Source organism: Pteropus medius, unplaced genomic scaffold (genome assembly GCF_902729225.1).
Source record: "Pteropus medius unplaced genomic scaffold, Ma_sr-lr_union100, whole genome shotgun sequence".
Taxonomy (NCBI): Eukaryota; Metazoa; Chordata; class Mammalia; order Chiroptera; family Pteropodidae; genus Pteropus; species Pteropus medius.
This window is the reverse complement of record NW_024349519.1, coordinates 7,785,539-7,809,133: the sequence shown is the minus strand read 5'-3', so window position 1 is coordinate 7,809,133 and position 23,595 is coordinate 7,785,539. Positions and strand designations below refer to the sequence as shown.

Sequence of the window (23,595 nt, the reverse complement as noted above, 5' to 3'; positions counted from 1 at the left end):
CCTAATGTATAACACTATTTTAAAAAAAATATGTTATAGGATGAAATTACCATAGAATTGACATAATCATCAATGCTAATTACCAAGGAGTAACAGGTTTCCACAAAAACTAGTAATTATGCAACATAGATGTACATGGAGAAAAATGCCAATTATATTACAAGTATCAAATGAAAAGCAATGAACAGGGAAATGAACAGATTTGTATAGTTGCCTAATAATATGGAATACTTAAGACATGCTGCTGAGTTTTGAGATACTACTACAAATTAGGTACTTCTACACAGTTAAAAATGAATTTGCAAAGTTTATCTTCCAAAAATGATAGAATCACCTATTTTATTGTGTCAAGAATCAAAAAGAGCAATATCTTTTACCCTCGTGTTAAAATACAGATTAGAGACAATTCTGTAAAGCATCTTTCTCTTCTACAAACTGAAACTTCTCTGAGGATGGAACAATGTCTTATATATCTTTTATGCTCTGTCATCTCAGAGCAGTAGAATATGGGAAGATGTTATCGAATCTGTTTTCACTTACCAGGGGTAAGGGGGAGGGAGTGATTTAGAAAGGACATTACAGGGGTGTGTGGCTTTGGGTGGGGTAAAATGTATAAGGTGGTTATTAATGATCTAATACTATTTGTTTCAAAGTTTGTAAAAAATAACTTGGGAAATAATAGTGTTTTGATCAGACATTTGGTCACATGGGTTAGTGTTTTCATGAGAAATAACTTATTCCATGAGGGAGAAATAAAAATTAATCAGTCCCTAGAATAGTTCTTGTACATTCTGGTTAAATTTCCCTTTATGGCCCTAAAATCCTGTCAACATCATCACACAAACTGACTATAATCAATTGCTCCTGAGTAAGACTAAAATTCACATGTACTTTATACAGTGGAACAAATATAGCTTAAATTGCTATATGTTTCCTGTGAAAAAAATCTGTGTCAAGAAATTACTGTTTTGCTCAATGTTTTAGTGCTGCTTTAGAGAAAAAAGGAACTTGTTCATTGAATATACCTTAAAGATGATGATAACCCTATGGCTGACCACCACACTGCCAAACATTTTTTCATAGGAGGTAATGAAAAGGGTCATACTGCCTTGCCCACTTGAAGCAGTTGCCTAGTTATGAGCACAAAAAAATGGTGCTGAGTTATAGGCAACTGCACTGTGTCTAATGTGCTCCCTCTGCTGGAGTCCAGAACTGGACCTACTATTTGGAAAATAAAGAAATCCCACCTTACCGGCAGAAGGCTGAACCAGTGTGAGTGATATCTAAATTTTGTTTGGCATTGTTTTAGAAACAGAACAATGGTTACAGTACACTATCTCTATGACTGGTTTCTTGGTCGGTGTCCCAAAATGCCTACCTTATTTCTTTTTAAAAAAAAACAAAAGTAAGCTTAAGAGAATTAATTTTGACAAGATCTAATTTTGACAAGATCCTAAGGCAGAGATTTATAAACCTAATCTTTATTCTTCTAAGCTGAGCATCCTTTTCTTTTTATATATAATTCTCCTAGAAGTCAGCAAGAGCTTTATTCAGGCCACTATGGCATCATGTTTAATCAAGGTATCTCCTATCTTGCCAGAATCAGAGTTGCTGAGAACGTGATTTTAAAGATAATAGTTTTGTTACCTACATTTGTTTAGGAATCTGTGCATGAACCCAGTACTCCATCTCTGTTACACAATGTACCTTAGCTACTGAATATATTTGAAAGAGTTTTAACATTAGTTCCATTAAATGGCACATTTAGTGGGCAGAATTTCATTAGGATGTCTCTGGTTTTAACAATTTTGATCATTCGATAATCGATTTTCAGGGGAGTGTTTTGTTAAACAAAAACCTAGTATTTAAATACCTGGCACTTAAATGTGTGGAAGTTAAAACTCTTTGCTTTGCTTCTTGGGTAACTGATAGAGTTTCTTTAGAACAGCCATAGAACTTGGGTACTATTAACACGTATTCACAGAAAGGCGATTAGTTTGACTATGGGGGTGGGACAGGGTAGCAGTGGTGGAGAGGACAAAATGGTTCTCCACCTTAACAGTTATATCACTCTAGGCAACTTATATAAACTCTCTGAGCCTTATTTTCTTACCTGTCAAATTAAATTGTAATAGTATCTTCCTTTTAGGGAAGTTTAAAGGTAAAATGAGATAATATTAAAAAAGAATGTGAAATGATGCCTGCATATGGTAAGGGATTAATTAACAGAAATTATTATTATTTTAAAGTAAAAAGCATGCCTGGAATTGTGGTCTATCTCTCTGTCTAAATATATTACCTGGGGTCACTTAATCCCCACTACATATCCATAAAATTGATCTGCCAGAACACCTTTTCCCTAATTTTTTCCTTTTAGCGTTTAACCAGTCTACTCCCAATCATATCTCCAAAGGTATCTTTGTCCTCAAGTTCACTACCATGCAATAACTTTGACTCTCTGGGGCTGCTGGAGTCTTTTCCCTATAATATATACTCCAAAATTCATGCAGAAAAAGCTCACATTTGATCAGGTTACTCCCCTGCCTGATGCTGTCGGATGGTTTCCCTCTACTACCCGTCTTGACCTAGTACATACGGCTCTGTCTGTTCTTCCACCTCATCCTGTGACTGCCATCCCTTTCTCCAGCACTATCGACTTTTATAATTAAATCTGTTTCACATAACCCTGTTTTTGCACAGGTTGTTCTCATGCCCTGTGAGGCTTCTCCACTTTTATTGGTCTGAGAAACTCTTACTTACCCTTGAAAAATTATTAGGCCAAGCTCACTCCTGTGTAAGAGGTTCTTAATAGAGCCCATAAAGTCAGGTGAGAAAAAAAATTGCATCTGTATGTCATTAACATATTACTGAAATTTAGCATTTCCTTCCATTATAAATGTAAGGAATAAACTACTGACAACAACAGAAGTCATATATATTTTCATATCCCATTACAATAGTTGCAGATATCTCAAAATACCATTTATATTCATATTCATCATGGTTCTGAAACTATGGTATTAGCCCTCCAGCTAGATCTGTTACTTAATAAGTTAATAAGGAAGTACATTCATTACTATGTAATAAGTTCATTTAAAAGTATTTTGGCAGTCATATTTCAATATAATTGATTTCCTTTGTACTCTTATATAATTTATTTTATGTAGTTGAAAACATGAAGAAGGGGTTCAGAATAATGCTAAGGTAAAGAGCCCACATGTGTGAAGTCTTCTGTGATGGCCCCAGAACTGAATTATGCCAGGGCATGCTCTGGTGCATCTATCAGCTTTTATCATACTGTTTTGCAATCACTTATTTATATCAATTTTCTTCCTAGCTGTGAGCTCCATATAGAGTAAGGCTTTTTTTCCCCTCTAATCTCAGTATCCCCTGACCTACTTTAGCTCTCAAAAATGTTTACTAAAGGATGAACTGCCTACAAATATATATAAACATTTTTCTAAAGTGCTGTATTTTCTGATCTGCTAAACTTTGTACAATCATACAACAATTAGTCACTGATTGTCTGCCTCTAAAACCAGGTTGTTTAAGATACACGATTTCATTTTTCTAGTCTTCTAATTTATTCACCATAAAATTTAGATGTTATAGTTCGAGAGGCATGTGTCATTCCATCCTATTTTATTATGCACTTATTATATTAGAAAAACACTCTCTTGTTACTACTGCGGAACAATCTAAGAAATTCACTGAAGCAGTACCTGAACACTGCGTGACTCCTTGCACACCTAGAGATCCTCACACCTAAACTGCTATCTGCTAGCACGCCTGCCGAACTGTACCACTAATCATGTTGTAGCCAGGACCAGAGGTAAAGGCCAAACACTTTGAAGAAACAAAGGCTTGGAAGCTTCCTAAATCATCAGCTATTTTATAGCAACAAAGTTTCGCCAAATTTTCTAGCACATGTACCTAAGTTTCAAGACAAAAATTATACTAAAAACTTCCTTTAGTCGGCATCATCTACCTTCTTTCAAAACCAACTATCCATTCATCTATCTACTCATCCACCTAACCACCCACTCAACCAAAATAGTTTGATATTTTACAGTATCAAATAGTAGTTTCCAAAGTTACATTCACTGAAGAGATTATTTTATAACCAAGTTGTTATGCTTTGTTTAAAAAGAAAATAAGAAAGAAAGATTGGTCCACAGCAGTAGGTATTTTCCTACCTCTCAAACAGCAAAAACATAGTAGGAGTTACATAACATAATTTTACAATGTGATAGAAAATATCTCAATTTAATAAGTCAGTATGCTTAAATGTTAGTATCTGAACAGTTTTCATCATTTGTTTGATATCGTGACTTACAAGAAGGTAATCTTCATTTTACTTAAACTTAATTAGAGAACAGTTCAGTTTTCTTAGAAACCTCATTTAGTACTTATTTTATCTTTAAAGTTTCCTTGGCTTTTATGAGGAAATACACCAGTGATTATGATTATAGCCTACTACTGCCTCAGTATTGGATAGTGAATTCCTTTTGAATACACAGAACAAAATGGGGATAATATTCTAAAGTAGAATAATTTGAAATGTGACCAAAACTCCAGATTGATTTTATTTGTTCGACGACCAGATTTCTAGAATGAGAATATAGGTCTTAATGTGTTATCAGAGATACACATTTTCCCCTTTATCTTTTTGTGTTATTTTAGACCTAAATGGATAAATTAAGAAGAGCTTTTCTCAAAAAGTCTTTGGAATTCAAGAAGGAATCAAAATGACATTTCAAATAAGAGTATAAGTGATGGCAAATATTAAGTACTGTTTGTACTATGTGACTGTTGCAATTAACAGGAAAGCGAGGGAAAGGGTCCCCAAATTTATATCCCTGAAATCATGATTCTAAAGAAGTAAATTACAGTGAAGTTACAGAAACCTGGACTCCTCACCTAACCTTGTGTAAAGCATTTGTTCTTGTACGTCATCCAACCAATCACCTAGCCCTGTGATTCCCCTCCAAAATAGCTCATGAGTCTCTTTATGTCCACTGCTACTGTTCAAGTTGCATCATTTCTTGCCTTAGGCCACTGAGTTTTTTAACTGATCTCCCTGCATCACCCTTTGTGTTTCTCTCATCAATTCTCTACTGTAGAGCCAGAGTGGCCTTTTAAAAGCAGAAATCTGATTATGTCATTCTCATCTTATCACCCTTTAAAGGCTTCTCAGTATTCCAAGAGCATGTCTCAAATGCTCATGGATTATCAGCTCTTGGCACGGTCTGATGCCAGCCTGCCATCCAGTCTATTTTTTGTGCCATTCTCTTCCTTGCTTGCCTGCTTGCTTGCTTGAGAGGACCCAGTCTCATTGGTAAATTCCTTGAAGAAGCCATAATCCTTGCTTAGGGCCTGTACACATGATGTTTCCATCTCTAGGAATGCTCTTCCCCTACTCTTTGCACAAACTAGAGACCTCCTTTTTGTCTTTCCAGCTTCCCAAGCTGCAGTTCTTGACTGTAGAAAACACAAGGTTTGACTAGGAGATCCTGTCATTGTGGGAGCTTTGTAGGTCCTTGGCCAAAAGCTTAGGCATCAAGATAAAAAGGTCATAAAGAACTCAATGAATCTGCCCCATAACATAAGTGGCCAACTTCCTGCAAGAATCTCTTCCACCATCCTCCTCTTTATCCAGGTGTCAAATTCAGCAATGGCTGTTTAAGGGCTAGCAAAAGACATGTACAATTATTTGGAGATAAGGGTACATGACAAGGTTATGTAGGATTTTTGTTTCAACTCATTTTCCCTTTCAAGCATTTTATGTATACTCATCTTCATCTGAAATAGTTCTATGGATCTTATTCAACAAATATAACATATTTTCTCCTGTAATTTTATTAATATTAACCTTAAGGCATATTAGCCTGTACCATTGAGCCAAAAATAAAGTAGGTAAATTTTAAATGAAATCACTAAGCAGAAAATAAAATTGGACAAAAATGGAAAGTTTCAATTCATAGTATAATACTGTAGTCATTGTCAAGTTGGTAAGAATTGCTGGAAACAAATATGTTATCACCTGGATGCCAAATACTGGGGAAAAAATAGGGGCTAACAGGGTTTCTGCACATTTTTAAGGTTGCATAAAAATTTTACGATTGAATCTAACACTCTTATAGTACCCATCCCAATGATGTGTGCTAAATTACACAAGGTAGGCATAAGGAGAAGAATTAATTAGTTAGGCATTAATCAGTTAGGCATATACTGTTTCTCAAACTACTGTCACCATAGGGAAGTCTAAGATGAAGCGACAGTTTGGATGTTTGGAAACTTCATGTGGAGAGGAAAACATGAAAATATTTGAAACACATTGATTATTTTTGTACTCTTGGTTTAACATGCTCAAGAGGAAAAAGAAAAGGAATGAAAGTTGACAGTTTTAAAAAAATGAAACGTTATGGTAGTGTTTCTCAATGGAAGATCTACAGTAAGTCCTGACTTAATATTGTCAATAGGTTCTGTGACTTTAAGCAAAACGGCACATAATGAAACCAGTTTTACTGTAGGCTAACTGATATACACAAGAATTGTTAAGGCAACTCATCAATGTTATAACAAAATGACATTATTCGTGGACCTATTGTAGTGGAATCACCTAAGAGAATGTTTCTAACCTATTCTCCACTGTCCTGGTGCGCCATATCTGTTGGAATGAGGGATGGACAGATTTAAATACCTCCTCTGATGAGTCTATGTAAGACTCACAGTTGAAAACTATTAAAAGGAAAAGAACAATGAATTAGGGGTGCAGTCTCTTTTGTAACTGCCTTGTCCAGTCACCCCTTCTCATTTCCATGATCTATTCTATGTGGTCGCTCATAGTTAATCAATTATTTTTAATTCCTGTTGATTTTTCATTCCTAAAATATCTTGAATTTGTTTACCTGTTTGTCTTTAACATCACCACCTTAGGCCAGGCAACGATCTCTCAGACAACTCTAATAATCGCTCTCCCTACATCAACCTGCGCCCTCTGTGTACCCCTACCCCCAGAGAGGAAGTTTGGAATAGGAAGTCTGGTCAAGTCTCTCCCCTGCTTAAAACCCCACAATGGGGTCATGTTCCTATACTGAAGATCAGAACCTTTCACATGATCTCTAAGGTTCTACAGGATCTGTTTTAGCCTACCTTACCAGCCTTCTCATATTGTCAATCGGCATTAGCCTTCTTTCAGTTCCTTGCTCTTGCTAAGTACCTGACTGCCTTGTTTCTCTTTGCACCTGCTGTTTCTTCTGCCTGGCACGTTCCCCTCCCCCTTTCAGAGCTCACTTCAAACATCCCATCCTCAGGATAGTCTTCCCTGAAAGATTACCCATCATCCCAATCTCATTTCCTACCATAGGTTTTATTAATAACAATGACTATAATGTTTATTGAGTGCTTATTATGTGCCAAACAGTGTTTTAGGTGCTTTCATACAATAATGCATCCTTACTATAATCCTATGAGTAGGTGCTCCATAAATATTTTTAGCTGCATGCATGCATGCATGCATGAATGAATGAATGAATGAATGAGATGAGAGGAAAACCATAAGGTAAGGGTACCTTGCAATTCTATAATTGTATACTCTAGGAAATATCTGTCTACTTTAAAGGGTTTTATGATAGTGATTTGCATATACTGAGGTCACACTTGAGGAAAGTGTTATCTAGCAAAGGCTTGAATCCTCAAAGTTTGGGAAGTACTATCCAAAGTTTAACTGAATAAGAAAACAGTATTTGAGAGCGTAGAGTTGAAGGCCATAATAGAAGTATATTTGTGTATTCTCATTCAGATATATGATTCAGATGATACCCACACTAGGGTTATTTCTCCTAGCTACAGTTAGTACTCTGCGACAGCATTTATTCAGGTGACTGCACATTTTCTACAGCAACTTGTATCCATGTTCATCTCTGTACAGTTTTATTTGCTACAAAGCAGATCTAAAAGATGTTAATACATTCAGTTCACAAAAATCTAACTATGTCTTAGAATAAAATATCAATTAAAAATGAAAATATTCTAAAAAGGGAAAGTTCTCATTGGAAATTATTTAGGGTAGTCGATCTCTTGGGTTTGTCAAAGTCTTTAGTGAGCTCCACCCTATAATGTATTTGGTCCTAACCTACAATTGTGCCTGCTACACTATCTGTATTTATTGAATTAAAATAAAGAACCATTGTTTCTGAATCATTCACTTTCTTAAATCTTCTACTCTACTCTAGTCAGAATGTATTACATAATTTATCACTATAATCTATAGTTTTCTCTGAGTGGAAAGGCTGAGTCAATGAGCATAGGAATTCAACCTTTGTTAGGTAGAACATTATTACTTTCCAAAAGAAAAATGTACTCCTACTAATAGTTTACAACATTCTTTAGATATTAAACCAACTCCCCGCTTTAAATGTTTTATTTGCTCAATTTTCCTACATGGATCATTCCATGGGGAAATCATACCACCTACATTTACAGCGTGAACATTATTCATGTTAAGGTACTACAAAGATGACTTGTTTATGTTTATCTTCCAGAAAGGGGAAAATTGTATGGATAAGTTTTAACAAAATCAGTAAGGGGACTGCAGGCATATTTTATAAAATCACTGAGATTATAAATACTGTCAAATTCTCACAAAGACTAATATGTGCCTGAAAAAAAGGCACACAATAAATGTTTTTCATACTCATTGACTTCCAAAGGACATGTAAAATTTGGTTCTGTTTTCAAAAACAGATTCCCATTTTTTTGATAAGAATAAAATAAGACTGTACTACTTCTCACTCCATTATAATTTTACTTTGATATATTAGATAAACATTAATAACTTAGAAGGATTAATAGATTGATGATCATAAATTGCTGTGAAATGAGCTATACTACAACAACAAATATTTTAATTTAAACTTTAAAAGTGGATGTCAGGAAATCTATTTCATTATGTAAATCATTAAAAACTTATTCCTTTCCTCTATCAGAAGTTCATAAAACTTTTTTTCATTACTCTCTGGCTGACTTTCTGCCTTTAGTTGACCTTATAGTATATCAGTCTTACTCTGAATCTAAGTCACTACATCTAAATCAGACACCAGGTGTAGAGAATATGCTATGTTGATCAAACGACAACATTTTAAAATAATTTTCAGAGATAACTGTGTTAAAGATAGTTTACTTAAAATACACATCAAGAAAAACAAAAGTAGAGCACGCTGAATTTTGGCAGTGGCTCTATTATCTTTCTAGCAGTTGAGGTGAGAAGTCAAAAGAAAGTAAAGATCACTACATCTAGACATAGTCTATGCTAAGATTAACTTCCTGCATTAAGACACATTTAAGTCTTATTTAGAACAAGATAAAGACTATAAAAAATCAGTAGGCCAATAAATAAATACAACTTATTAGTAAGAGAAAGGAGGAGCTATAACTATTCATTTCTAAAGACAGGTAGATACCACAATTTGGGATTGGGAAGGTATAATAATACATATATATCTTCTTCATTGTTGTAATGTGAAGCTACCAGAAATACATGCTCAATAAGAAGCTCTAAGTGAATTCCAGCTGGAATTCAGTGTATCAATGTAATGTTTTAATTTCATATAAAGTAATAAATCATTTACCAAATATTACTAAATTAATAAAATCATTTACCCACTGATTTGAGGCTTGTGTCCATCTAATTGAGGCTGAAGGAATATTATTTTTTGTTTTTAAAGCTAGGTCGTGTTCTCTCATATGTTTTAAAGGGATTGCTAGCCTTTTCAATCACTAAAATGAAGTTAAAAACTTTGAAACTCCGCTGCCGAATATATTAATTGATTTCTTCAATCATTCAATCTTTAATTAATTCATTTGTGCATTCTTCAGTCTACCTGCCCATCTATCCGTTTCTCTATCTATGACATAGTGTGTATGACAAGTTTCTAAATCTGCACCTTGCCATTAGAACACATTTCATTGTTTTATACCATTCAATTTCCACTTTCTAATCCTTAAGAAGAAACCTAGTAGGGAACATTTCTGCTTAAATGAATCAGGAAATACCTGCAGAACTCAGTGAAGAATGTTAGAATATCCAGATGATAATCAACTACATCAGACATGTACCTCATGGAAAAGTTAATTACTGATTAAAGTTACTTATTTCAGTTAGAATGTAGATGTCACTGAGTTAAATATGACCTAAAGTAGTTTTACAGTATTCCTGCTTGGCTCTGTACCGATCCCTACTTTTTTTTTAATTTTAAATTTTATTTTATGATTAGTTTCAAGTATACAGTACATTGGTTAGACATTTATATAATTTATAAAATGATCCCCTTGATTGCTCTTTCTCTCCTCTGGCTCTCCACCTAGCCGTTACATTAATGCTAACTGCATTCCCCATGCCATATTCCCCATCCTCATCCTCTATCTATCAACTACTAATTTGTACTTTAACCTTTCACCCCTTTCTCCCAGCCCGCCAATCTCAATCCCCCTCCCCCTCTGGCCATCAGTAGATTGTCCTCTATAGTTGTGAGTCTGTTTTTGATTATTCTTTTTGTTCCTTAGATTCCACATGTAAGTGAAATCATATGGTATTTATCTTTCTCTGGCTGATTTATTTCACTCAGCATAATAAATAACCTCTAAGTCCATCCACATCATTAAGAATGGTAGGATTTCGTTTTTTTAAATGAGTAATATTCCATTCTATATATGAACCATAACTTCTTTATCCAATTGTCTGTTGATGGGCATTTAGGTTGCTTCCATATCTTGGCTATTATAAATACTGCTGCTGTGAACACGGGGGTGCATAGTTCTTCATGAATTATTGTTTTGGTTTTCTTTGGATAAATACCCAGAAGTGCAATTGCTGGGTCAAAAGGCATATCCATTTTTAATTTTTTGAGAAACTTCAAGGCTGTTTTCCATAGTGGCTGTGCCAATTTGCAGTCACACCAACAGCGTATGAGAGTTCCCCTTTTTCCACATCCTCGCCAACACTTATTGTTCTTTGTCAATCCCTACTTTTAATTTCCAGAAAAACATCACAAAAATTGTCTAACAATTCGCTTTCACCCTCATATCTTTGCATGTACTGTTCCTTTACCTGGTGGCCCTCCCTACCACCTTTCCTATTTGCTTACCTTCTCCATAAGCAAATTCCTACTCATCTCTCAAATTTTAGAAAAGTTAAAAGCAAACAAACAAACAAACAAAACATTTTCAGAGTTGGCTTAAGAAGGGAACTATAACAAAATCTCACCTGTATCTTGTGCAAGTAGCATTCTGACCTGATGGAGCTACTGGCTTAAAAGTGATGCGTGGGGAAACCTGGGCTGATAGCAGAAATCCCAAAGCCAGAATAATGAGTGCTATGGTGGTACCTAAAAAAACAAAAACAAAAACATAACATTTTATATCAGGGAATAGTTAACAACAACAAAACAGCTTGCATTGCTGATAGTCTCAAAATCAATTAGTGCAACCAACATTATCGAGTGCCTAACATGTCAGGAAGTATGCAAGGCAATAGTATTACAGAGTATTCCTTTCACTGCCAAGAAAAATGTTCTCATGGCATTTGACATGTAAGACCCAAATCAGTAAACTTAAATGTAACAGATGCAATATTTCAAAAGCAGTTGAAATAGCATTTCTTATTAAAGAGTAGCATTTTTTGAAGACTTTAAGATGCCAGAAATGATATAACCCATGCATTCATTTATCTTTTCTATTTGTACTTGTAAGTGGAATATTTGTTTTTGATTTTAAAGTATAGGAATGGTGATTAGGTATATTACTTAAAAGGCATGTTTTTGAATCTCTGAGAGACATCTGATGGTAAATAAGAAAGGTTTCAAATTTCTGACTATTGTTCCAGCCATTGTGAGGATAAACAAAAAGGATCATGCTCTACTTTTGTTTTTCTTTAGGGATATTTTAAGTAAAATGTTTTTAACACAGGTATCTCCGGATTATTTTTAAAATGCTGTCGTTTGATCAACATAGCATATTCTCCACATCTGATGGCTGATTTAGATGTAGGGACTTAGATTCAGAGTAAGACTTAATATACTGCCAGGTCAACTAAAGGCAGAAAGTCAGCTAGAGAATATGAAAAAAAAAGTTTTATGAACTACTGATAGCGGAAAGGAATGACTGAGTTTTTAATGATTTACATCATGAAATGTTTCCTGACTTCCACTTTTAAAATTTAAATAAAAGTATTTATTGCTATAGTACAGCTCATTGCACAGCAATTTATGATCATCAACCTATTAATCCTCCTGATCTCTTTAAGTCACTATTTACCAAACAGTGTTCTCTCCAGGAAGTGAAGTGTGTTGGATAAATAGCATTCTTGAAAATAGCTGATGTAATAAGTTACATTAACTACCTAGTGCAGGGCTTAGATTATTAGTAAATTCTTAGAGAAAATAATTTCCCTTCCCACAACTCTAATAGAGCACATGTTGTATGCATAAGTGTCACCTGGAGAACCCGTTTAAAGTGCATATGCTCCAGACCCCATCTTCAGAGATTTTAATTTAGTGGATCTGGGTAGGGCACAAGAATCCACATTTAAAAATAAGTACCCCTAATAATTCTGATGGAGACAGCCTGTGAGTGATGTTTTCAGAAATATTCCACTACCGAAATTTCTGGGGGGAAAATAACACAGTATGTCTGGCTTTCTTATTTATAAGCAATAAAGTTACAAAGATATAAACTTTCTTCTATTAAAAGAATCAAGAGGTTGTTATTAAATCTGTAATATTTACAAGGAAGACCTGTTCTCTGAGCAAGCTTTGAAAATATTAAAAGTCAGAACACCACAAAATGTCCCACATTTAAAATTATTCATGGACTATATGTTTTATATTTATTTATATGAAAAGTTTCTTTGTCCAGGTCTGGTTAAATATAGTTTATTTATAGTAATTATTAAAGAATGGATACCTATTCAAAAGTTATTTTGATATAAGTTTTGTCACTATTTTTAACCCAATATAATAAAATAAATCATAATAAAAACACAAAATAGGGAAAAAATTGAGTCAGAGGTTTAAAAACTCTAAGAATTTAAATAGAACAGTGTTTTAATACTAAGCTCTATTAGAATATCAAATATATCCCTACATACAAATGAATAAAAAAACACATTGAAATAAAAATATAAGTATCCCAGCGTCAACTGGTTATCAGAAAGTGAAACAAATATCTACTGGATGGGTCACACTGGAGTAATACTAACATAATTAACTCTTTGCACCCTTGGGTCCACATTCATGGATGGATTCAACCAATCGGAGATTGAACATAGTCAAAAAGAAAATTACATTGTTGCTGACATGTACTACTGTAGTTAGGCCTTCCATGGTTGTGTCTGTACTGAATGAACATGGGCAGACTTTTTTTTTCTTGTCATTAGTCCCTAAACAATAGAGTATAACACTATTTATATAGCGTTTACATTGTATTAGGTATCATAAGTAACCTAGAGATGATTTAAAGTATAAGGTAAGATGTGCAGAGTTTATATGCAAATACTACACCATTTTATATAAAGGACTCGATCATCTGTGGCACTGGGAATCAGCTGGGGTTCCTGGAACAAATCCCCCATGAACACTGATGGATGACTGTATACTAACGGCTGTTTAGCAGTAAGTTTTCTTCTGAAGGTGTAAACTTCCATTGGTCGTTATGTTCTGGTGGGGCCTCTTTAATCACAGTTAAAGACCAGAACTGCATAAATAACACTATTTACATCTAATGTACAAGTGAAGAAGATACTGTGACAAAAAACAAGGCCTTTTACCTCCTAAACCACTGTAAAATTACATCATTTTAACTGGCCATATCACAAGGCTATCAGGTGCCTACTTGATGGAAGATCTCTCTCAGGTTGGAGGTGTCACTGTGTGGTACAGTAGTGGATGGAGATTGTGTGTATTGGTTATTTTGGATGAAAAGAGAACATGGCAGGAAAGAAAAGTACCTACAAGTTACTCATAAAAAGCAGTTACTGCAATCCCTTGGTCTTATCCCTCAAATAACTCTTAATACTTCCTCTTAATAGTCAGAGATGAGCTTGGAAATCCTTTGGGTAGAGGACCTACACTGTGAGTTGAAACATAACATCAGCTAGAAGAGTTCAGGAAAGTTCCTGATGCAAACTGATTTCACCTTGTAGTTAAAACAACAAAGAATCACTCTTTGGCAGTAATAATGCTGTGATAGCTAAAATGCTCTAGGCACTTTACTATCGGTGTCAGGCAGTGTTTTAAATACTATACTTGTATAAATGTGTTTCGTCCTCATTACAACCCTATGAAGTAGGGACTATAGTTAATCTCTGTTTACAGATGACGAAATAGAAACTTTCTCAAAGTCACGCAATTGAACCCAAACAATCTGGCTCTATAATGCCTCAAAATCCTGCAGAACTGATGAGAAAGTGTCTCATTGGAATGAAACAAATGAAGAAACAGAGGCTACTAGAAAAACTGTATTCTCTGGATCTCAAAATCAGCAGTTTCCTAGGATCTCAAAAATCAAATCCCAAATTTAAGAAAATCTGAAATTCTATTTAAAAACAGACCTCGTAATATAATAATACCATGAGGCCCTGTCAAAAAGGAAGGGTATCCATTTTAAAAAATTTAACATGAATTTACCTCTTTTTAGAGTTGACTTTAATCTCAGGGGTTAGCAAACCAATTTCCAACTAACTACAGAAATTTGTTTTTAGCACATCACTACCTGTTGATCACATATCTTGGTTTTTTTTTTTGAGTTTACCATCCGATTCATGGTTGGATAGCTCTGATTATTAGGAATATTTTTCTAACATTAAGTAAAAATCTATGTCTTCATAACATCTATTATCTGCTAAAATAAGGTACATATTAAATCTCCCTTTAGACTTATTTCTAGGTCAAACACTTCTGGTTTAACAGGTTTATAAATGTATAGTTTTTAAACCATCACTTTGTCTCTCACCTTTCCTCACTTTCCCTCCCACTTTCCTGGATAACATGGCTGTTGTGATTCCTTTGTCTCTTAGCCAGACAATCTTCCTCTTACCTTCCCCTCACTGCAGTTAAATCTACATTATTGGACTCAAGAGCTTCCACTAAGGCAAGAACAGAGTCTTCCTTCTGGAGTTAGGGATGGGAGAGAGTATGTGTTCTTAATAACAGTATGAAACTTTGAATATATTTTCTCATCAATTCTGCGACAAGTATCTGAAGTAGTTCTACCAGATTAATATTTTAAGTATAATTTGGTTAAAATAGAATGTAGTTAATGCTGGCATGGAAACTTAACATTTTTAATGGAAAAAATGTATTCTTACTCTAAATAAACTTACAAAAGAGCTATTAGAGCACTGCTAATTGATAAGTAGGAATCTGCTTATATATATATAAAAAGATTAGAAAATTATATTACACAACCATGTGAAGACAATGGAAAAGAATAGTCTTATTCTGTCAAGTGCAACAGCCCTTGTGTTACAGAGAAATAATAAATGAAATGGGAAGAATTTAAAGACAAAAGATACCTGAAAGAGAGAAAGGTTTTGTCTTATTTAGCTATCAGAGAAAACAAACTTAACGAACCAGAATTTACTCTAGAATTTAGGCCTGGTTCAAACACAAAGAGTCTGTCCCTGCTTTGTGAAGAAATTATATGGTTCTAGTATTCCACTTTTGAAAGAGCTTTGAAATAAAATGTTCCAAATTTACTTCCATGTTATTCCAATCTTAAAAATAAAACATATGTTAAAAAATGAGTTTATGAATACCAAGTTTTTCAACCAAAAAAGAACAAAAAGCGATTATTCTTGTCACTTTTGTACTTTTGAGCAGAACTTGAAATAATAAAAGCAAAATGTTACCCTTAGTATATTCAAATTGTTCTACAATTCTAGTGATTAGTCACAGCCTAGTTTCTAGTTACATATCATAATATTCACTAAGTTCTTTTTGGAAAAACTTTTTGTCTAGAGGAACTCTATTGTTTGTCTAAAACCACAATATCAGAAGTGGTATTGGTATGGTATTTTGGAAGGTTAACATCGTTAGAGAAAATTTCATAACTGAGTTCCTCATCTGGGCACCTACCTGCTAAACTACCGAAGGTAAGTTTTCTGCGGCCCACTTTCTCAACAAGCCAGACTCCCACGAGTGTGAAAATGAAATTCGTGAAGGCTGTAACTGAAGCCAGCCATATTGCAAGTCTATCATCTTCAACACCAGACATCTGCAGAATGGTTGCACTGTAGTACCTGTGAGGCAAGAATAAAACAACTGTTGCTGATAGTTATTCAAAGAAACACTTATTCATAGCGAAAAATATCCAGCTGACCTCAAAAACAAAAGAAAAACCCATAAATAGCTGCATAATAACATCAAGTTAACATGGGAATTAGTGCAAACTGTTGAAAGGGTCACAATAGAGAGACCGTGTTCAGATAAATTTATTGTGAACTTTGTATAATCAAGAAAAGACACTCAAGCAAGTGGATAGAGGGCTGAAGGTTTCAAACGTGAAATGTACCCTACAACTAGAGACAAGGACAGCGGGTAGTTTCACTAAAACTATCAAAGATAAGCTCCTAGCCCATGAAATGAATTAGGAGTCATCGTGCACTGTGCAGTTATGTATTTAAAAGGATAAAGAGACTTATTGCATGTAATGAGAGTGAAGAATAATGGTAGAAATGTGGTGCAAGTAAGGAATCTCTTCAAAGAAGACATAAGGAGTAAGAATGTTGTCAATTTATCTGGCATCCTGTAAGGAGATGAGAAACTGACATGATGGACATGAAAATGGTTTTGTGGTTCCTAGAAAATTGTATTCTTTGGTGAGGTAAGTCTCTAGCACAATCTGAATGATTAGGTTCTGTAGACACATTTATTTTTCTAAATGAATTCACTGGAGACTGGCTCTTAAAAAACCACAAAGCTAATTTGTTGATGCACAATAGGAAGTACATTTGATACATTTAAAGATGACAGGTTTCTCACAGATCATTTCTTTTCTGTTGAAAATATCAGAGGTTATATAAGAAGATTACTTTAAAGCTACCCTTAAAACAAAAGAAGCAGAATACTCCTACTGAATCACCTATGAATTGTGATAGAATTTGCATCGTGAATACACATTCTGAACCATGGCTCTGCCTAGCTTTTTTGAGCCATTTTAAAACAAGTTAGCTTCACCTAGATCCAACAGTGGGCATTCAAACAATGCATTCTATCAAGCTTCAGACTTCCATAGTTATAATCTACAGTTTCTGGATATTTATCAACACTTTCATACTATTTCAAAAATAAAATTTGTTTTATATACATTTAAGTCTCATTGATCCATCAATGGCTTCTACTATTTTCTAAATTATTGATGATTGTCTATAAAATATTAACACCAACATGGATTAATTCATCTTAATAAAAACTTTTTATTTTTTAAAGTAGTAAACTAAATTTATAAATTACTATGTAGCATGAAGGATGTGTTTTACTGATTACACTAAAAATTATACCAACCATTTTAAGACTTTGAACTCTGACAGCTATCATAAAAGAGAAATTCTCAGTGGAACTACTCCCAGCAACAAGATTTCATGAACGTTAAAGTGCAAAGTAACAATAAAAATTATAAAAACAATTCATTCTCTCTGAATAGTGCTTTACAGTTTCCAAGTTCTACTGTATACAGTATCTCATTTTTATGAAGACCTGTGAATCAAAATCAAATCTATAGGTAATCACAGAGAAACTGACATAAATATCAAATCTAGAAAGGCAAAAAAATAGAAATTGTTACAGAAAATTTAAATATTTAAAGCCCCCAAATTTGATACTTGCCATGCTACTCTATTAAATTATGGAGTTTTTTCAATGTTTAAGGATAAAAACATATACATTACGCAAAATAATTCTTCCAAATAGAGCAATAAAAAACTAGATGAAACAGATTATTTGTTTTCATTTTTTAAAAATGTCTTTATTTTCTATACAATATCACAAAATCATTAAGGAATAGAAACAGAAGTGGTATCAAAAAAAAAATTGATCAGTGTCAAAATTTTATTCAAAATGTAAAATGTCCCTGAGTTGTATAAGAAACTTTCTTTTAAGATACTTAAGTTTTAGAGGCTGAGTGTAACTGAAAACTAGCTTGGGAGTCAGATACCTACACTTTAATGGCATCTCTATGGGGTGCTGGCCAGGTCAGGTAACATAATCATTCATTCATTTAATGTTTATTTATTGAGTACTTACTGGATAAACTGTGTGAAATACTAATATCTCAGAGACATGTTACTAGACCTAGCTGTTGCCCTCAAGCAGCTCACAGTTTAGTATAAGAGAATGAAAGTAATTTAATATCACAAGGTATACAAGTCAAAATGTGGCATAAAGGACAGACAAAACAATTTAATTTGATATGGGAGGTTTCTGCAGGGAATTAATGATTGAGATGAGCCTTGAAGAATTCATAGGTGTTTGCCAGCCAGTAAGTATGATGATCTGGCAGGACACTGGTAGTAAAGGAAATGACATGTACAAAGGAGAAAAGTGCAAAACACTATGCTGGGCTCACAGAACTTGAGAACCTTACTTGGCTGAACATAAGGTGCAGAAAAAAGAAGTGTGACATAGATTCTGTTGTACAGGGGCCTTGACTGCTATGCTACATATTTGGGCTTTTATCTGTAGGCAGCAGAGACCATAAAATGGACTTTAAAGAGAAATAACGCAATTAAATCTGTTCTATGAAAAGATCACTGCAAAGATACCCACATGGGCAGACTGGAAACAGACTGAAACAAAGGTATATTGTTTTGAAGCACTTTATTTCAGATCATTACACTGACAATAGGCACTTATAGATTTTCTGTATTAATGGGAAACGGTGAAACAGGGGCTGAAATTTAATGGCCTTACATCTCTCTGTCAGCAAGAGTTGTAACTTCCACCCACACTGAATCTTTACTTGGATGGAGTACCCTGAGTTTCATCTTTATTTTCTTTTCTTGAACATTGCTAAATATGTTAGTTTTTATTGCTGCTGTAACAATTCACCATAAGTTTAGTGCCTTAAATCAACACAAAGTTATGATCTAACAGTTCTGTAGGTCAGAAATCTGAATGGGTTTCACCGAATGTCAACAATCAAAGGTATCAGCAGGGTGTTCCTTTCTGGTGGCTCTGGGATATAGGTTTCCTTGCCTTTTCCATGTTTTGGAAGTCTCCCGCTTTCAATGGCTCATGGGGCTCCCTTCCTCAATCTTCAAAGCCAGCAAAGGTGGGTCAGATTCCTCTCAAGTCACTTCATTCTGCAGTCCTCTTCTGCCTCCCTCTTCTACATTTAAGGGTCTTTGTGATCACATTGGGCCAACTCAGATAACCAGCAAAATCTCCCTATTTTAAGGTAAATTGATTAGCAGATTTAATCCAATCTTCAACCTTAATTTCTCTTTGTCAGTAATGTAACATATTCATACATAGGTTGTGAGGATTACGACATGTACATTTTGGGGTGAGGGAGTTCTTCTGCCTATCGCATAAAGGTGCTAATAAGCCGTAAAATAAGCAAAAGGCAAATAGTTAGAATGAGAAAGTAAGGAATGAAGGCAATGATATTCACTTAAAAGGTAACCAGTTCCAGAAAAATTCAGGCAATAATTATATTTTCTTTCATATGGGCAGGGAATGGCATATCTAGGTCAGAATAGACCTAGTTTTTAAAAGTTAGGTCATGGAAAGGTGAAAAGATACATTTAATTTACATTTTAAAATGTGTGAATTCCAGTGTTTTTATAAATGATGCTACTGGTCAATCATTTATGTAATGCTCTACACCTGATTTTACAATCTTCTAAGCTGTTACGTAGTATGAATTTTCAAGGGACTGGGTATTCATTCGAACGTTACATAAAGCATAAGAGAGTCTTCTTCATGGAAGAACAATATGAACAACAGAAAAAGGCTTTTTTTTTTTCATTTTCAGACTCAAAGTATGGATGCCTTTTCTTTTCAAGATCATTTTATAATACTTATCAGACAAACTATCATCTTCTTCAAAGATTCCCTAGACAATCTCTGCTCTGCTCATCTCACATGTACCATCTCTTCCTTGGAGTGAAGTTGAAAGGCCTGAGGGCAGTGAGTTCTCACAGAAGACCAGCTTCACAACTCTCTGTAAACGTCTGAATGGAAAAGTCACAGAAGACCAGCTTCACAACTCTCTGTAAACGTCTGAATGGAAAAGTCCGGACTGCAAATGCATTGCTATCTCAGGAGATTATGAGACCCAGCTTCCAGTCCTGAATTTTAAATTTGAATAAAACGAAATAACTCTAGAAATCATATAGGACTCAGTAACAGCAAATCTATCCTAACAAATTTAACTAGCAATAAAATAATAAACATGAGCACTTTATATGCCTAGCAAAATATATATTTTATGTTCTTCTTTGAACAATACATTTTCTAGAAATTTCTGAAAAAGTTATTTTTTCCCATCTTCTTGAAGCCAGAGCCTATCTTTTTCACTGTTACCAGTATAACGGAGTTAATTTAACAGCAAGAAGTAGGTACTCAATAAGCGTTAGTTGAGTTTATTGTATTTATCTATCACCAGCTTTCAAAAAGAAGAATATTAAAAAAACACAATAGAACTGCTAAAACAAAAATTAAAGACTAATAAGAGAGAGTAAGAAAGGTAGAAAGTGAAGATAATTATATAAAAACTTTAGCTGCATAATCACTACAAGCTAGCTCTAAAATTCATGGCAGCCAAAGTAAAATAGTCAATAATAGTTTTATCTGACAAAATGAAACTTACCAGTTCATAATAAAGACAAACTTTTTCTGGCATGAAACTATAACGACTTTAATTTCACGAATGAAAGAGATATGGAATATACTCTTCCTGACACCGAAAGCCAGTTTAAATAAGCTAAAACTTAGTCATGATTATTTTAATTCATGTGGCACAAAGGTGGTATGCTGTAGCAGTGTTGCAGATAGCTTCCACATTCTACAGTCATCTACGAACCTTGTCTTACTCAACAGTCTTATGGGTCATGTTAATACTTGGGATAAAGACGAAGTTAAATGTGAAAGGTGGAACTTATGGAACACAGATGATCAGCTATAAATCCTGCAAGAGTCCCATTATCTAAGTTACATTGTTTGGCTCTTTTAGTTGCTAGTATTATAAATACATTTATTTGTAACACATGCCAAAGTACATTGACTACAGATTTAAATTTATTCTAATAAAAGATGTTATTTTAACTGAAAAATATATTTTCCTATTGGAATGGTGTTTATACTGTCAAAAACATGGATAACTATTGAAACTGCATCAATAGCTTTAAGAGAAAAAAGTTAAACTCCAATACAAAGGTCTTAAAATGGTTTAAAAAATGACGACAATTTTTAAATCTATTTCATGTATTTTATACATCGAGAAATTCTCTTTGTGTATTAGATACATGCTATAAAGTAAAAAATAAGTAGAAATCAAGATTTCGTGTATATCATGTGTTTTGAGCTAACATACTATTTAATTGTATCGTACATTCTTAAATCAAGCAATGATCCAAATATCATAGTAATCCTCAGAAAGCTAATTATTAATCATATTTAATATATTACAATTTTTATAAGTTCAATGATTTTATTAATCTTTTGGAAAGAACAAAGTAAACATGTGCTAAAGGAAGTCAAAAGGGATTTCTACAGACTCTCAGTGTTTGCAGGGTGACCTTATCTTTCATCTCAGAGACCAGTCCCTTCACCCTGGTTTCACACCTCTGAAACCTCAGGAGAAATCATGTGTCTCACCTAGCTCGACTAGATCACTGACTTTATGTATCACTAAGAACAATGACTGGAGGTCTAATCTGACCTCCAACTCGTCAATTTGCCAGATTAACCTATTAATTCTTTCTATAAAGCATATACCAAGGGGACATTGGACTTTGAAACGTCATACAGGTGCACGTCTCCCATTTGTTGAATTGCAGGTATATCGAATCAGGCGTGCTTGTTCCCAAAGCCATTTATGCTTGTCACTGTAATTATGGAATATAATTAAATAATATATAGATCAATAAAAGATAAGATGCTAAAAGAGTTGTGTTAAAAAATAAAATTGTAAGCTTTGAAGAGTAAATAAAGGTAAATTATTTCTAAAAATTATATGGGTAACATAATCATAAAAATATCAGGGATAAAATGTAAAAAAGTCTAGAAAGGTTTGACCCTAGGGTTTCTTCTCAAGTGTCTTTCAGTTCTTGTTCTATTTGAAAGAAATTAAACCTGGAAATCATAAATGGCAATACCGAGTGTGGTTTGCACAAGAAAAATAATTTGAAAGTTCAAGCGGTGGATATGATGAATTATCCTGCAACTAAAATAAAGTGTTGAAGGTATATAACACCTCGTTCCCTCATAACTCTCTTTTTCAGTTAATTAAACAAGTGCTGATCCTAACCCTGTCGGCTAAGAGGGCTTTCACCTTGCCGCATCACATCTCACATCCCTGCTTATTTCTGTAACGAGCAGGAGGAGTCCAAGCCCTTCAGGTCCCCCTTTTCCACTTGATCATTTCCTTCTACACTAACCTGCAGGTTCACTAATTTGACTCAATCTTCCTCTTGTCCCAGCCCTTGCACAGTCCTTCCCTGTGCCTTGTGCACTCCGGACACAAGGGTGCCACCTCTTCTTACAGCTTGGATCTAGAGATCAGGCAGTTTTTCTCTCACGTCCTATATACCAGAGGAAAGGGAGAGGATGGCGAAAGGCAAGAAAGAAATGAGTGAGACCATCCTCTAACCCTCCTTTAGCTGTTGGCCTACTTTCTGGCCACTCCTCATTCAATGGCGATTTCAGTACCTGCCTCAAAATTGTTTTTCTCTACTCCTACTTGTGCCACGTTTCTTGAGGAGAGCAACACCAACATGGACCACTCGCACAACACGTGAGTCTCTTAACTGCTCCACTTTAAATCCTTCAAGTATCCTAGTCTCTAACCAGCACTTGCGTACCCTCGTGGCTCACTTACTTGAATTCTTCCACTCACAGAATTCTTCACTCTCATGAAGACGTTAAGCCATATATACACACTACTTCTTTTTAGTTATCCGTCATCACCCATTTCTGCCCCTTTCCCATAACTGTACTTACTGTGGTGAGTTCCCACATCAGCGGTTCTCAGGTGCTGGTGTTACAGAATCACCTGGAGAGCCTGTTAAAACAGATTGCTAAGCCCCACCCCTGAATCTCTATTCTAGGACCAAGATTTTGCATTTCAAACAAGATTCAAGTGCGGTTGACACTGCTTTGAAAACTTACTTCTCCAAACCATTATAATTACTTTCTTTACACCATTCTCAAATTCCCTGGCCAGTTTCCCCCTATGGCATATTCATGTCATAAACTCCTACTCTGCTTACTTATATCCAGTTATTTTTACATTCTGCTTTTATACCTAGCACTTGAAAAGTACTAGACAAAAACACACAAATTGACCTCACTTGAAATTCCCTAAGAGGCACACCTT

The 23,595-nt window shown here is 34.6% G+C and overlaps 1 protein-coding gene across 1 annotated transcript in view; it reads right to left on the bottom strand.

Annotated features, from left to right (window-relative positions):
- Positions 1–23,595, bottom strand: part of SLC2A13 (solute carrier family 2 member 13) — a 303,609-nt gene that overhangs the window by 72,448 nt on the left and 207,566 nt on the right. The window contains exons 5-6 of the mRNA XM_039882307.1: positions 16,134–16,297; positions 11,267–11,387 (exon numbers count right to left, since the gene is read on the bottom strand). Of these exons, the coding sequence (XP_039738241.1) occupies positions 11,267–11,387; positions 16,134–16,297 (285 nt within the window). The remainder of the gene's footprint in view (positions 1–11,266; positions 11,388–16,133; positions 16,298–23,595) is intronic.